The sequence below is a fragment of the Aspergillus udagawae genome, assembly GCF_001078395.1.
Source record: "Aspergillus udagawae IFM 46973 DNA, scaffold_3, whole genome shotgun sequence".
NCBI classification, from domain to species: domain Eukaryota; kingdom Fungi; phylum Ascomycota; class Eurotiomycetes; order Eurotiales; family Aspergillaceae; genus Aspergillus; species Aspergillus udagawae.
Genome location: NW_025091266.1, coordinates 870,515 through 885,945, shown reverse-complemented (window position 1 = coordinate 885,945; position 15,431 = coordinate 870,515). Strand labels below are relative to the sequence as shown.

Here is a 15,431-nt window from a genome sequence, read left to right as displayed (position 1 = left end):
CGACAATACATGTAGGAATCTAGGGTAGATGCGTTATGAAGCACGTATGATCTCATGTATGCATTGAGCTGTCCAATTGTAGATCTATCCCAACAAATTCTACATGCAGTCGCGAAGAACTGGCTTGTTGAGACTACAACTGAGAATCCCCACCGCGGGAAAAGGAAACCTATCCTCATTGCACAGGGTATGATATCACTATGTGACGGTTCCTTTGATCATATCAAACAATAGGCAGATACCTGGTATGGAACCAGTAGTAGTGTAGTAGTACCATATACTTGTCCTGAACAACTGACAGTAGGGATGACATCAGTGCTCGTTGCCTGAGGCAAAATATCCCCCGCGACGCGTCAAGCTGTCCCCCGTCAGCCTAACCTCTTTTAGTTAACGCAGGCGCCTCAGACATAAGGCTGAAGTCATGATCAGCGATATTTGCTCTGGCTCAGGTCCTTGATTGTTACAACTTGAAGACTGGATTCTAAAAATAAGAAGCAGTGACAGTTGGGACAGGTCCCTGTGGCTTATACCTAAGATAAGGTTGAGCTGATTGTGCTCCGTGTGCCCTCTTCCCATATCGATTGGTGGAAAGTCCCAGCTACATAGCTAAAATTGATACAAGATCTCCTCAACCTCAATCGACTGGAGACCAGCTAACACGTTGAGTTGTTTTATTGATGAAATGGCATATCATAACATGAGGCCTGGAGCAAGTAGACCGTTGTGGCGTTAAGGCTGTGGCTGGTGACGTTGAGCTTGAAGTGGGTTACATAATGACCCTTAGAATCGTCGATATGACGACATTTGTGTTGACAGACCGGTATCTGGCAGCTCCATTCAGGTACCTCCAGGGGTTGATATGACGAGTTTGACGTGGAGGGATCCACGAGTGAATGAAATGCGCTCGATTTGAGTTGATGAGATCAAGAGTTGACGTCATGTGTTGTGATGGCTGAATTGAAGATATAAAGCTTCGTGATGCTCTCGAGATTCTTTCATCTTCAGCATACAACAACTAGCATACTGAATTGAACAATCGAACAATCATCATTGAACTTTCTATCTCTCAAATATACCCTGATACGAACAACCTACCATAATGTCTGGACTCGTGCACAAGGTGAAGGACGCCATTAGTGGCCATCACCACGATTCCACCCACACCTCCGATACCACTGGTACACACCACGGCACTCACCACACCACTACGGATACCACTACCACCAACCATGGCCCTCACAGCTCCAAGCTCGCCAATAAGCTCGATCCCCGTGTCGACAGCGACCGTGGTATGTTATGTTCGCACGTCAAGCTCTTCTGCAGATGCTAACCACTATCAATAAAGACCACCGCTCTGGTTCTAACGCCACGATAACTCGGGGCCCAGAGGGCGAAAAGGTCGCTCACACCAGCACCCACGGTCCTCGCCCGATCGAGCCTGGCCATGGCCACTCTGCAGCTACTGGCACTACCGGCACTACCAGCACCACCCACGGCCCGCACAAGTCCAACATTGCGAACAAGCTTGATCCTCGCGTTGACTCAGATGCGGACAACCGCGCCCGGCATGAAGCTATCGGTGGAACCTATGGCCCTCACAGCTCCAACGTCGCCAACAAGGTTGATCCCCGCGTTGATAGCGACAGAGGTGAGAAGAACTGCCTCGATCTCTCTAACGACTTACTGACTCCTTCAGATAACCGTGCTGCCCACACTGGTGCTGGAGCCACCTCCGGCGCCTATGCCAGCGGTGCCCGCAACACCTACGGTACTTCGACTTCTACCAACGCCGGACCTCACAACTCGAACATGATGAACAAGGTCGACCCCCGTATCGACTCTGACATGGACAACCGTGCTCGCCATGAGACCATGGGTGGTGCCTATGGCCCTCACAGCTCTGACGTCGCCAACAAGATTGACCCCCGGGTTGACAGTGACATGGACAACCGCGGTGCTTACGGTACCACCGCTACCCACGGCGCCGGTGCCGGGAACACCTTCGGCACCCACACCAGCTCGAACGCCGGCCCCCATAACTCGAACATGATGAACAAGGTCGACCCTCGCGTCGATTCCGACATGGACAACCGTGCCCGTCATCAGGCCATGGGAGGTGCTCAAGGTCCTCATTCTTCCAACCTCGCCAACAAGCTGGATCCCCGTGTTGACTCTGATATGGACAACCGCGGCACTACCCACGGAACCACTGGTTCCTACGGCACTGGTCACGCCTACGGTTCCGGCGCTGGTATGAACACTGGCATGGGTACCGGCATGGGTACTGGCATGGGCACTCACACCAGCACAAATGCCGGTCCTCACAACTCCAACCTGATGAACAAGGTGGACCCCCGCGTCGATTCTGACAGAGACAACCGCGCACGCCATGAGGCTCTCGCTTCCAGCAGCTACCACGCCCCTGGCACTACCACTCACACCGCGGGACCCCACAACTCCAACCTGATGAACAAGGTGGACCCCCGCGTCGATTCCGACTTGGACAACCGTGGTACCCTGGGCACCCAGCGTGGTTACTAAGAATGATACCCATCTCATCTTTTCGCAAGCTTGAAGTTGAATGGTTTTGATATCCATTTATGCCGTGACGATGTACTTTTATGATTAGTTTTCATGACCAATGACACTCATCTTATCTGAATTATGCTCTAGCTGCTCAGTAACAGTTGTAACCTCCCACATATGAAGACTAACTAAAGCTTTCGTTACATTCATTCAGCCGTAGGGGAACCTAGCTGATCATTTCTCTGCCCGCAAGCACAGTTTACTCATAGTATCGTGGCTATGATCCCGACGACGGCGCCGTACACGTAGCTCCCTGCAAGCGGTAGAGCGTGGCTGGGTCTTTTCCCAGAGCGTCGACCTTTTCATGGTAGAGCACGAAGGCGTATACTTGCTATGCAGTCCTGGGCGGTGCTGACTCCTTGGCTTGGAGACCCTTGATGTTGAAGGTTCCATTTTCTGCCGTTGGCTGGACTGAAATATCGGTAGGGAAGGGACACATTGCACTTCGTAGCAACTGGAATAACATGATGATGAGCAATTCTATATCGAAAAATGCTCGTCGGAAGAAGTCGGATGAAATCAGCTGGTTGTTTTCGTCATGATATCCACGTTTTCAGCAATAGCCTCAGATAACCATGGTTGATCTGCTCTATCCTTGTCTTTCTATCCTACATCCCGTCTGTCTTTCCTTTCAAAGTATTCCAGCGGATGCAGTGGAGCAACCTGAGGCAGGACGGCTGGTCATGCTGTAGTAGGCAAAACATCGCTTGTGGCCCATAGTCCATAGTACATTTGTCCAATTTTTGGGACAATCCCTGGCAATTTCTTCGTGCTACGGGTCATGTATTTCTCTCTGTCATTCCCGTTTGTCATGAGACATCAAGGCCTGCTTGGACGCGCACCTTTGAGTACTATATCATAATGGACTCGTTTTGGCTCATCCTATAGACCATTGTTGTTGCCCTACAGGAAAGTTATATTCTGGCGAATAATCAGTTGTCCTGGTATAGAAGCTGAAGCCATCGCAGCCTAAACAAGCATTAAGCTCCGGATTTCCTACTGTATTGAGAATATACTGCTCCTGCAGTCTCCAGTTATAGTAGTCGAATTAAGATGTTGATTAGGCCCTTTATCTGCAACAGGAAGAGGATGAGTAGATCGTCTATCAAACCCACGGATTAGTGTCCAAATTTTCAATCAACATTTACGCAAATAGGCAAACTAAGCGGTCACACATCTATTATAGCTCTATTATAGCACCGGGATCAGTATTGCTTGAGGCAATATCCATTGCGCCATATGTTGAAGTTCCAGGGTGCGGATAGTTGCAAGTCCTCACGGGTGCATAGTCGGGTTTCAGCAATGACTATATATAGCAGTGATTGATTCGATTTAACATGCACAAGGCTGAAAACAGTGGATGTTACTCCATAGACAAGAGTTCCAAGATTTTCCCATTATTGATCAGTAAGTAGATCAACGTTGGGGAAGGTTCTGGGGCAGTAGGCGAGGTCTTGGCATTAAGGGGTTGTTTACCTCTAGTCAGACCCATGCGTTTCATCCACTTGCTCATGCGCACACTCTCCCACGGTCATGGTGGGACCTCAGCAGGGCCAGCGACATCATCACTTCATAATTTTTCCGGCATCGAGAGCCGATGGATAGGTCACCTAGGAGTGAGACATCTTCCCCGAGCAGTTCCAGCCTGCAAGGTTCCTGCAGAAAGAAGAAACAGTCCGGTGCTTGGCGTCGAAGATCGGAGTTTGGTAATATCCACTTTGGAGCCAACTAGCCAGTTTCAAGTCTTGCTAGTCATGGTTTGTGACAGAGGAACTGCTCAGGAGTCCAGGCTCGGGACTTGTTGGCGTTTTCTCACATGCCTTGACCTGGTGAGTTCGGGACTACTACAACAGCGTGTGGAGACAGGCTGAACAGAATCATTCTCACTCACTACCAATAGAAAACTAAACTCATGCAGAAAGACTCGTACCGAGGCCTCGAGTCACCTTTGAATCCAAGTTCCAATGTTACGCTGGATCCCTGATACATGCTTGCTTTCGTGGGTAGATCATTAGTTCGTTACATCTCGATCCTTCTCGTTTTCTTTGCCCCAAAAGGCATTCCGATGATTTGTGCACGGTACGGGTAATCGGAAGACCAAAATTAGAACATCTCAAACTGAACTACGGCGTGGATCCCTGGTGATCGCATGATCTAGCCAGAGTCAAACGATCCAAACCCCGAGCTTGGGCGAAATCAAGACCTGACCAGGAGCTGGAGTGTTCAGGGTGAGAACTCGTTCGTGCGATGTTCAATTGATCCTTTCGCGCTAAGGCTGGAGTCTCCACCAGGATAACTCTATTCACAAGGGCTTGAGATCGGTCCTCTCCAAGCTGCACTGTAGAGTATGATGATGGTTCGTCCGCTACAGTCATGGATCCTAGGTCTTGTTCTAATGCCATGATGCGAAGCATCGAATTCGTTCTGTTCGTATCCCTTGAGCTCGTTCATGGTATCTCTAAGACAAACTGACACTCATGGTGGACAGATCTATCGCATCGACGTCTGCACCAACTATGTAGCAACGATGTTACCCCAAGTAGCTTGCTACTCGATCAGCCCTGGAGCCCCAACTCGGGGTGCTAGTAGGTTTCATCCCCTGTCCTTGTCTTTGTCCAAAACTCGGTTCACTATCAAGCCCTGTCCCTCTGGACGCCATCGTTTCATCCTCCGGGAATAGAATCACGCCTTCCAAAGGCAGGAAGGATATCTCCCCAACGTCAAAGACGCGATCACAGATGCATAAATACCTCTCAACTTCCCATCTTCTTCCTCCTAGTCATCCACCAATCCACTCACTGCTCCTCTGGTAGAAGCATCTCCTCCTTCTTTTCCTCTCGTTTCTTTTCTTCTCACTCAATAAAATCCATCGTTCTTCCATTCGTTCAATATGCATCTCGCTCTTTCTCTTCTCGCCCTCTCGGCGACTTCAACACTGGCTGCGCCGGTGCATACTCTTCCTGAAAATCAAAATTCTGCCTCCCCGGCTCGTGTCAGCAAACTCCTGACTCCCATCTCCCACCCCACCAAGGAGGAACCTCGCGTGAAGGCCCGTACCTTTGGCCTCCTGTCTGGTCTGCTCTCCCACGGTTTTGGCGGATCATCTGAATGCGAAGCCTGCGAAGGTGAAGCCGGTGGCTCCGCTAGCGCCAGCGGTGGATTGGGTGGCCTTTTGGGTGGTGGACTGGGGGGTCATCTCGGGGGTGGACTGGGTGGTCACCTTGGTGGTGGACTCGGCGGCAGCGCTGGTTCCGGCGACGACTGTGATGAAAATGGTGAAGGAGGAGTGAGTGTTGGTGGTTCTGCAGGCGGCTCGGCCGGTGGTTCTGCTGGTGGTTCCGCTGGAGGTTCCGCTGGAGGTTCAGCAGGGGGTTCCGCTGGTGGCTGCGCCGAAGGCTCTGCTTGTGGACCAGCTGGCGGCTCCGCTGGTGGTGATAGCGGTGCCTCTGCTACAGGATCTGGCTCGGCCGGTGGTTCCGCTGGAGGTTCAGCAGGGGGCTCCGCTGGTGGCTGCGAAGAAGGCTCTTCCTGTGGACCTGCTGGTGGCTCCCCGACTGGTTCTCCCGGAGGTTCTGCTACCGGCTCTGCTGGAGGCTCCGCGGGTGGCTCGGCAGGTGGCTCGGCAGGTGGTTCCGCTTCTGGCACTGCTGGAGGCTCCGCGGGTGGCTCGGCAGGTGGTGACACTGGCGCTTCTGCTACTGGTTCTGGTTCTACTGGAGGTTCCGCCACAGGCTCTGCTGGCGGCTCTGGCACTAGCTCCGGCTCCGGCTCGACCGAGGGTTCTGGCTCTAGCTCTGGCTCTGGTTCTGCTGGCGGATCCGCCGGTGGAAGTGCAGGCGGCTCTGGCTCTAGCTCCGGCTCCGGCTCGACCGAAGGTTCTGGCTCTGGCTCTGGTTCTGGTTCTGCTGGCGGCTCTGCCGGTGGAAACGCAGGCGGCTCTGGCTCTGGCTCCAGCTCTGGCGGTATCAGCATCGGCGGCACCGCGACTAGCAGCGGCGGCGCCTCTGCCTCTGCCTCCGCCTCCGCCTCCGCCAGTGCCGGTGCTAGCGCCTCGGCTGGCGCCTCTGCGACTGGTGGGTCGGGCTCTGACAACGGCGACGACTATGGTGACTCCGGCTGCGACGAGTGCGGTGATGACGCTGGCTCAGGCGATGACTCGTCCGCGGGCGGTGATGACTCCGAGGACTGCGATGAGTGAAGGAGGTGAAAAGACAATGTCCATCCTGTCCTGCTGTACTTTTCTAATACCTGTCTGACTGTCCTGTGTCTGTGTCTATATCTGTGCGCCTCCAATTATCATTGGAGCCTGCGTCTCTTTTTTCCTGTCTCTCACTCATGTAATACCGAATGTGTCACTCCTTACGATCAACATCAGCGATAGAGCTGCATAATGAAGCTATAAAGCAATCTGTTTGCAATATTCATTCTCTTCTCTGGACAGTTCTCGGATCTAGAAACATGGCATGGCAATCGTTGAGTAATCCCATGCCAGGTCTATTGTCTCGGCAGTAATCAAACCGTATTGTTGACGCCAAGCGCCAGCATAACGTTATGTCTGACACTTGAGAGTCAATCATCACCACCTCAACGTTAATCTCTAGAATAAATACTTGAGGCTATCCAGACAGTCAATCGGACAAAGATCACGACCATTAACACTCACAATCATCTCTCGTCTGCAACATGACGATCTTCCAAGGCATCTCCCTCCACATGACTGTCTACATTGACCCAGCGAATCTTCCTATATTCTGGAAAGCCTTTAAGCCAGTATACGAGCATGTCATCGCAGAGCCTGAATGCACGTTCTTCGAGGTCTATCAAGACCCTGAGAATCCGGGGACAATCACATGGGTGGAAAACTGGTAGGTAGTCTGCGGATGATACGCAAAAGCTTAGCTGACGGAGACAGGTCAAAACCAAAGGAATGGATCATTGAGGTACGTTTCGTTGGTCATAAGGAGGGAATTTTGCAGAATCTGATACTGGCTAGGTCCAAGCCAATAAAGCGTACTATAAGGATTATTTTGCGGCGACGGCGCCGTTGTATCTCAAGCCACGAGAGGTCAAGGTGCTAAATCGTGTCGGTGCGCCATATGTTGCGGTGAAAACAGAGAATGGGGGATTATAATGTATGCACTCATTAATTTATATGAAGGTACATGATAAATGAACTGAATATGTCTGCAGCCCTAGATCTTTGAATATCCGTCTCATATCATTTCACTCAATATGTCGATAAACGATGCATCACGAATTGCTATGGTATATAGCCTCAATAGCTGCGGCAGAGATTGATCCAAGTCATTACAGAAATGGGAAGATTGGGCCGCGCAAGATGTCAACTTAATATCCTCGGCTTCAAGGTCAAAACCAAAATACCTGTTTGTCATTCCAGTTAGTACACTCTCAAAACAAGGCAGAAATAAGATCTAGCCCTGTCACTTTTGCCGACGAGGTTTCTCTCACCGATCGACACTCGGCTAAAGTTCCATGCAGCGTCACGACTGGCGGCAGAATACAGGCTATTCTGGCCCATGTCAATGGGCGTTATGCAGGATAATTGGACTGCTCAGAGGTCGTTTCTCCGGTAAAAGTATATTCAATGATCACTTTTTGTACAGCCGGCAAATCCGGGGTTACTTCATCTGCCCCGCATTCTATGGCTCTTTTGATGCTTATTCTGAGACACGCATGAAACTGATGTCCAGGTGTTACTCTACAGTGCTCAAGCCTATCCTTGGCAATTAATAAGCTTAAATGAGAACCAGAGAATGCGGTTTATCTTTTATATTGTCACAGGTGAGAGATCATCATACGACACAGCCATCTTCCTGTCATGTCTGCACTCCTCCTGAGACGAATAGAATGCTCCAGGTGATTCATATCTCGGCGAAACTGAGACGATTCTGCCGATCACTCCTTCAATCCAGTTATAATATCTAACGGCCCACCGGCAAAAGTGGGTGTTGATCACAACATGAAACGAAACAATTAACCTGAAATCATGAGATTCACATTGACAAACGGATTCGTAATCCCTTCATCGGCTGAAATCCGCTGAAGCCATGAATACTTAAGCCATAAATTCGCCACCAGGACCTCCTCTTCACCATCGAAGCAATCAAGCAATCAAGCAATCATTGCAATATGGTCTCCTTCTCTTCTCTCGCTCTTGTTCTTTCCACCGTCGCTGGCGTGCTGGCCGCGCCAGGCTCGGAGAAATACGTCGAGCTAGCCAAACGTCAGCTCACCACCTCTCAGACCGGCACCAACAACGGCTACTACTACTCCTTCTGGACCGACGGCGGCGGTGAGGTGACCTACACCAACGGCAACGGCGGCCAGTACAGCGTCGACTGGACTAACTGCGGCAACTTCGTCGCTGGAAAGGGTTGGAACCCAGCCAGTGCGAAGTAAGCTTTCTCCTCTCTGCTTATTAGGTCCAATGCTAATGGATGCAGAACGGTCACGTACAGCGGCACCTGGAAGCCCAGCGGAAACAGCTACCTCTCCGTGTATGGCTGGACCACCAGCCCGCTGGTCGAATACTACATCGTGGAGAGCTACGGCTCCTATAACCCCTCCACTGGGGCAACCCTGCTCGGCAGCGTCGAGAGCGACGGCGGCACCTACAACATCTACAAGACGACCCGCGAGAATGCGCCCTCGATCCAGGGCACGGCAACCTTCAACCAGTACTGGTCTGTTCGGACTTCGAACCGGGTGGGCGGGACTGTGACGACGAAGAACCACTTTGATGCATGGGCCAAGGCGGGTCTGGAGCTGGGAGACTTTAACTACATGATTGTTGCGACGGAGGGATACCAGAGCAGCGGGTCTGCTTCTATCACTGTTTCTTAGCTGTCGCTTGGATCTTTCTCTTGCCTCGTGCAGCCAATCAGAAAGCTGGTTCTCTGTCATGGTACGTAGCTGGTATAGCTAGTTTGTCCACAGTGTTGATTCTCGCTCTTTCATTCAAACATTCTGCCGGGGTTCAGTATCTATTCGAAGATGGTTGTCTAGAGTAGTGGCTTTCTTGGCTAATATATGATCACATTCTGCTATATTAAACTAGGTAAGACAAGCCACAAAGCTTCTTTCAGCCATAGCACAAGCTTTCACAGTAATCAACATAGTTCGCTCTAGTAGCCTAATATCCAGTGTTCAATAATTCAATCTGCGATATAGTACCATTTACCTCACATTTGTCATTATCCTCAAGCCAGTCTTTATTTCGGGCAACATTTTCCCCGGACTCGGGACCTCCGCATTTCAGGAACCATTACCCCGAGGGTCCAGAGGATGTGCACGTGCACTATGACAGCTGTCTCCATAGACTTCTCTGTCTCCTCAAGGAAAACCAAGAAAGCTTCTGATGATCGTCGTCCGTCTTGGCCTGCCTGTAGGGAAATCTTACTGTCATCGGGGTGATAGTTCCAGCAGAACATGCACATGAGCCGCAACCTGGAGCTCGTGCTCAGCGGCGCCGCGCAGTGCACCTATCTCGTCGGCAGCGCCATCCCCGTCCTCCTGATGGACCGCTTCGGCCGCCCCACGCTGCTGATGGTGTGCTCGGCCGGCCTGTGTCTGTGTTTCGTGATGGTTTCGCTCCTGCTCTCGCTCGAGCGTGAGGGCGCGGCGTACGGTGCCACCGCGTTCATTTATGTCTTCCAGCTGTTCTATGGGGTCGGTTGGTTGCCTGTGCCGTGGTTCTATCCGGCGGAGATCAATACCACGGTGCGCACGAAGATGCAGGCGATTGCGTCCGGGTGGAACTGGATGGCTGTTTTTGCGGTTGTGAAGATTACGCCGACTGCGTTTGGTAGGTCACCTCCATCTTCCTGTACTTGTATCACAAATACTGACGGAATAGCGAACATCGGAGGGAAAACATTCATTATTTTTGCGGCGCATTCATCCCCATGGTCTACTGCTTCTATCCCGAAACTAAGGGGCTGGAGCTGGAGGACATCCCGCTACTCTTTGCAAGGGGGAGTTACAGGGGGTGACTTGACGTCCAAGGGAGGCCGAACTGTGGCGCCGGGGCAGCATGCTCGAGATGTCCAGGTAGACAGGAAGGTGGAAGTGCATGAGATTGAAACGACAGCTTAATTAGTTCACTTTCAATAGATATAGATAGACATCAATACGGTTACATTCTCCATCGCAGTCGCAGTCGCAGACGAGGCAGACAGACATATAGAAACACTTGTTCCGACATCACATATCGTTAAAGTTCGGTTCAGGCTCCAAATCCGGCTGTTTCTTTTTACTCTTCATCTCCTTCTGCTTCACCTCGAATTGGACATCGCCCCGATCTGCCTTGACCGATGCCTCGCTTAGTGTCGAGTCAACCTCCTCCCATCTCTCATGGCCCTTGCTGTCTTTCTCCTTGATGACTGAGGGAAGTTCAAAGTTGTCGGGGAATTGGGGCGGGATGTAGACTACATTATCATGGATTAGTGGTGATACGCTGCTGGCTGTGAGGAGAGACTTGCATTTATCGCCCTTGTTGGAATGATATTCCGGCGGATGATAGGCTCTGAGGAGGGGGAGGGGTCTGAAGCGGACAGAGGTCCGGATAGTAGTGATGATGGGTCTCAAAGACATGATACGGGTTCACTAGATAGGTATCATTTTCTTAGTACACATAAGCTGAGGAGACAAAGGTCACCATATTCTTTTATATATATACATATATATATCGTTCAATCATGATGATGTCAGGACGCTGGTACACGAATCCATCATTGGTTCCCAGGTGGTGACCCCGAGGTATCCATGTATACAATAACCTAAAGATCTCCGCAGCTGTCATGCCACAGCTGCTCAGTGGCGAATACTCCCTCTTTTGGTTTCCTCGACTACCTTTACCTATCCTTCCCCTAACTCTAGGAATTTCCAGCAGCCAACCAATCCACGACCTCGCTCGTACTCATCACCTCCGCAAACTCCCCCCTCAAGCTCTCCACCGAAACCGCATGCACCGTCTCCGCATCAAACCCGCCCTTGGCCCACGTCGCCGTCGCATCGCTAACAAGCACCACAACCCCCTCCTCCACCGGCTTCACACTCTGCTTCCCATCCGCCAACACCTCCGGCCGTCCCTCCGGATAAACATCCACAACCCCCAAGTTCGCCGCCATCCGCACCGTCGTCGACACACAATGATCCGTCGTCAGCCCCGCAAATAGCACCTGCCTGATCCCTTTCTCCCGGAGATACCCTTCCAGCCCCGTCCCGATGAAACACGAGTTGACGTTCTTCCAGAAAACAGGCTCTGAATTGTCCGAGGCAGGCTGCGCGAAATCCAGCGGGTGGGCGCCTTTGCTGGGGTCGGCGGGATGGAGCGGGCTGGTTGCGGAGGTGGAGGAGTGGAAGACGTGGATGATTTCTAGGGGGAGGGCGGGTTTGGTTCGTCGGGCTGTGCGGAAGGCATCGAGGAGAGACTGTAGGTTGGTTTCGTAGTTGGGGTTGGAGCGCGAGGTGCCCCAGTAGGTTGGGTGGGAGAAGACCGCTTGGTTGTCGATTAGGACAAGGGCGGTGGGGAGGGAGAGGTTGAGCATTTTGACTATGGATTGTAGTTATTAAATGAGATGAGCTTGAGACGTAGATTGCAATCGCAATGGGCAATCGGGCATTTTACTTTATATACTCTGTACTGCTATTGTCCATGACTCAAGCAGAGCAAATTGTCAGCAGCGAAAAGGACTGAATCGGATGATTTGATTGGCTAGAATAAAAAACTGATCTCTTGGCACTGTCATATATCCCAACAGCCAATCAGACTTGCGTATAGAGATCAGCCCATATCGACTGTTTCGGGGAGGGATATCAGTAACAGGCATCTACAGCTGTGAGAACATGCGTGTGGGTGGAAGATGATGAAGATGCAGCGAGGTCGTTGACGATGTCGAAGTCGGCTCCAGGGGTGAAGCAATTAATCTTTTGCCCGCAGGAGTAGATTGATGGGAAGTTGAACGCAGCCGGAGGGTATATTGATGCTCATGTCATTCTTCTAAATTATTCAAGATTTGGTCGAGGCAATGGCTTACAGGATGATCGTTCTATCCTATCGCTGTGGACGGCAGATAGGCACATATCATCGTAGGAAAGTTGAGGTATCGAATGCAAACATATTATATACAGAATGTACAAAACGCTCACTCATGAGTCGTAGACCGGAGCCGGATCTGCTCCTCTGGCAGCCCCTCCTCGCTCGGAACATGCTGGTATGACTTCGGGCGCCGCCGACGGAGCACCGTATACACACAGGCCGCGATCCCAGCCACAAGACACAGGAGCAGCACCGTCGAAATCAGAGCCCCAAAATCCCGGACCAGTTCATACGTCTCGTGCGCCATCCGGAGGGCCTCCTTCGCATCAGTGTCGACAGGCGTGATACTGCTGTTACCGCTTGTATCTGCTTCGTCGACACCAGCAGGGACGGTTGTGCCTTGCTGGTCGGCTTCTTTCTGCGAGTACAAAGTGTACGGGTCGGCAGGACGCAGTTCGGCCAACTCGCCCTTGAACCCGGCTGCGGCCCAGTCGCCTGGCACACGGCTCTGATGAACCCGCGAGACCCCCAGGACGTTGCCGGCGTGGTCGACCGCCTCGGCCGAGACCCAGTCCAGGTATCCGTGGGCGATATAGATGGTCTCAAAATCCGTTTTGGTGGTGTTTCCAATGAGCACCGGCGGGGCGTTGGCTGCGGCGCGCGCGTAAAATTTCCAGCGCGCAATGTCGGTGGCCCCGTTCCAGCTGACATAAAACGTCGTCACGAGATCGGATGCGTCGGTCCCGGCAACTGAGGCGACGAGGTCAGGAGGCGTGTTGGGCCGGCCGGTGAACTCGAACTTATAGGCACGGTAGGTCGAGAAGCGAGTCGAGTTGAACATCGCGCTTAGCAGGACCTCGCCTTCGGGGGCAAACTCGGTGATGTACCCACGTTCACTCCAGCCGACAAAAATGTTGTTGTTGGGAAGCAGCTGCGAGTTCCCACGCAGCCGGGTCAGCCCCCCGTCAGGGCGATTGTAGCGCCGGATGACTTTGGCCGTCATGGGTTGTGCACCGGTGTCGAGCTCCACAATCAGAGCGCAGGAAACGGGCTCGTCATTTGTATCCTCGTCGGAGGCGTTGTTGAGAAAGGAGATGATGTGGTGAGTGCCGTTGGACTCGACGAATTTGATGTCATGCTGTTTGGAAAAGGTAAAATCCTGCACGAAGTCGCTCCGCTGGCCTCCGAGCCGCCACAAAATGCGTCCGTCCACCCCAGAGACCATGTAGATGGTGTTGGTGAAGCGAAAGGACACAATGTAATCACCCGCATCATTCCTGTCGACCGAGTTGGCATGCACATAGTCCCAGCCGGGAGGCCCTTCCGGGGGCGAGTCGGGGCCATAGTGGACCGACTCGTGTAAGGGAACCTGGTTGAGGGAGTCCCATTCGAACAAGATGTCCGCGGTGTTGAGATCCAGCCGCACGAATCCACCGCTCAGGATCGCAGTTCGCTCTTCAGGGCGCCCAAAATCCTCCAGACTGATCTCTTGCTCTCGATATGTCATCGCCAGGCCTGTTTTGCCGTCATCAAGAATATTGAATTCGTGAATATCGAAGGAGCCCAAATCCGGACGAAAAGGGAGCTGGTTTTGAATCTCATAGTTGTTTTTCAGAATCACACCATGGCCCTGGTCTTCATAATCCCATGAATGCTGCCAAACCAACGAGAGATGCGGCTGATCCCCGATACTGTGGACCGCTTTGAAATCAAAAACGTTCCGATTATCGAACATGGGCGATCCAGCCCAGATGAGAGTGCCGTCGCCATCGTAGATATACGGTCCAACTTGATACTGTTCGAATCGATGGGTCGGCGCTTCGGGCTCGATCTGACCATATGGAGCAACGAACCAATAGCCAGGACTCACACGGTCGCGATCCTGGTAGTGGACGTCAAATTTCAAGGCTCGTACTTGAGGAAGCTGGGGGTGGCAGATCTCGTATTAGCACGGTGATCGATCTCTCGCAGCGGTTTGTGAGGCGGAGAAAAAAAGAAAGAAACATAAGTAGCCTACCGTCACAAAGGACATGAGATCCTCATCATGCTGCTGTGCGGCCACATTATGCAGGACGAGCGGCAACAATAATGCTAACGCCCATCGCAGCATCGTGAGAGACTTGAAAAGTCGAGGGGGGAGAGAAAGACACTGGGAGTGTCAATTAATGTTGCGACAGAGTGATAAGACAAGAAAATGCGGGTCAGATCCATCACCGCCTGTCAGACTGAGACAGTCGTAAGGCTTGTATAATTTCAAAAAGGGGAAATGAGGAGCTGTTGATCAGGTACGTTGCCGAGACTGATTCAGTCTTCATTACGTTCGTTCCCAGATGATTAGTGGACTCCAATGCTGATGGCAGGATTGCTGGGAGGACGATCTCGCCGCTTGTGCGTCCACAGATCCCCACGCGATGACGAGGCCTTGTCAGATCATTCTTGGCGTTTCACTGTTGGCCTCTTCGGACTGAGATAGATACAGAACGGACTATTCGGAAGAGACGGATATAACGGAGCACAGAGGCTTGTTTGATTGATCATTGAGGAAATGTTTAGCGATTTCTCCTCTTTTCAGGCAACGCCAGAGTGGATGACCAACCTTTTGTTGACTCCGTTGACAACTTGACGCTAAACAAGGACACAAGATGAACTACCAAACAGAGTCTAAGCGATATTAGCAGCTTCTTGGCAGACAGGTTTCTGCTTGTCTGATTGGCTGGAATAAAAATCTTTGCAAGAGCCCGAGGCACGTGGCCAATCAGGTGACTTTGCTTCCGGTGTTACAGGG

At 51.8% G+C, this 15,431-nt stretch overlaps 8 protein-coding genes across 8 annotated transcripts; 5 read left to right on the top strand and 3 right to left on the bottom strand.

Moving 5' to 3' along the window:
• Window positions 1-1,099: 1,099 nt before the first annotated feature.
• On the top strand, window positions 1,100-2,541 carry dprB (the record flags this gene model as incomplete). The annotated part of the gene is made up of 3 exons (XM_043289106.1): window positions 1,100-1,289; window positions 1,346-1,648; window positions 1,697-2,541. The coding sequence occupies 3 exons, from the start codon at window positions 1,100-1,102 to the stop codon at window positions 2,539-2,541; spliced, it is 1,338 nt and encodes a 445-aa protein (XP_043145041.1).
• A 2,935-nt stretch (window positions 2,542-5,476) lies between these two features.
• On the top strand, window positions 5,477-6,784 carry Aud_004165 (uncharacterized protein; the record flags this gene model as incomplete). Its single annotated transcript, XM_043289105.1, has 1 exon — window positions 5,477-6,784. One exon carries the CDS (start codon window positions 5,477-5,479, stop codon window positions 6,782-6,784), a length of 1,308 nt encoding a protein of 435 aa, XP_043145040.1.
• Window positions 6,785-7,269: 485 nt separating this feature from the next.
• Aud_004164 (putative quinol monooxygenase) lies at window positions 7,270-7,717 on the top strand (the record flags this gene model as incomplete). Its single annotated transcript, XM_043289104.1, has 3 exons — window positions 7,270-7,451; window positions 7,499-7,526; window positions 7,580-7,717. 3 exons carry the CDS (start codon window positions 7,270-7,272, stop codon window positions 7,715-7,717), a joined length of 348 nt encoding a protein of 115 aa, XP_043145039.1.
• Window positions 7,718-8,736: 1,019 nt separating this feature from the next.
• Aud_004163 (glycoside hydrolase family 11 protein) lies at window positions 8,737-9,450 on the top strand (the record flags this gene model as incomplete). The annotated part of the gene is made up of 2 exons (XM_043289103.1): window positions 8,737-9,002; window positions 9,051-9,450. 2 exons carry the CDS (start codon window positions 8,737-8,739, stop codon window positions 9,448-9,450), a joined length of 666 nt encoding a protein of 221 aa, XP_043145038.1.
• A 585-nt stretch (window positions 9,451-10,035) lies between these two features.
• Aud_004162 (uncharacterized protein) lies at window positions 10,036-10,701 on the top strand (the record flags this gene model as incomplete). The annotated part of the gene is made up of 2 exons (XM_043289102.1): window positions 10,036-10,411; window positions 10,463-10,701. The coding sequence occupies 2 exons, from the start codon at window positions 10,036-10,038 to the stop codon at window positions 10,699-10,701; spliced, it is 615 nt and encodes a 204-aa protein (XP_043145037.1).
• A 108-nt stretch (window positions 10,702-10,809) lies between these two features.
• On the bottom strand, window positions 10,810-11,199 carry Aud_004161 (uncharacterized protein; the record flags this gene model as incomplete). The annotated part of the gene is made up of 1 exon (XM_043289101.1): window positions 10,810-11,199. The coding sequence occupies one exon, from the start codon at window positions 11,197-11,199 to the stop codon at window positions 10,810-10,812; it is 390 nt and encodes a 129-aa protein (XP_043145036.1).
• Window positions 11,200-11,480: 281 nt separating this feature from the next.
• Aud_004160 (putative isochorismatase family hydrolase) lies at window positions 11,481-12,155 on the bottom strand (the record flags this gene model as incomplete). The annotated part of the gene is made up of 1 exon (XM_043289100.1): window positions 11,481-12,155. One exon carries the CDS (start codon window positions 12,153-12,155, stop codon window positions 11,481-11,483), a length of 675 nt encoding a protein of 224 aa, XP_043145035.1.
• Window positions 12,156-12,752: 597 nt separating this feature from the next.
• Window positions 12,753-14,756, bottom strand: Aud_004159 (uncharacterized protein; the record flags this gene model as incomplete). The annotated part of the gene is made up of 2 exons (XM_043289099.1): window positions 12,753-14,570; window positions 14,664-14,756. The coding sequence occupies 2 exons, from the start codon at window positions 14,754-14,756 to the stop codon at window positions 12,753-12,755; spliced, it is 1,911 nt and encodes a 636-aa protein (XP_043145034.1).
• Between the last annotated feature and the right edge of the window lie 675 nt (window positions 14,757-15,431).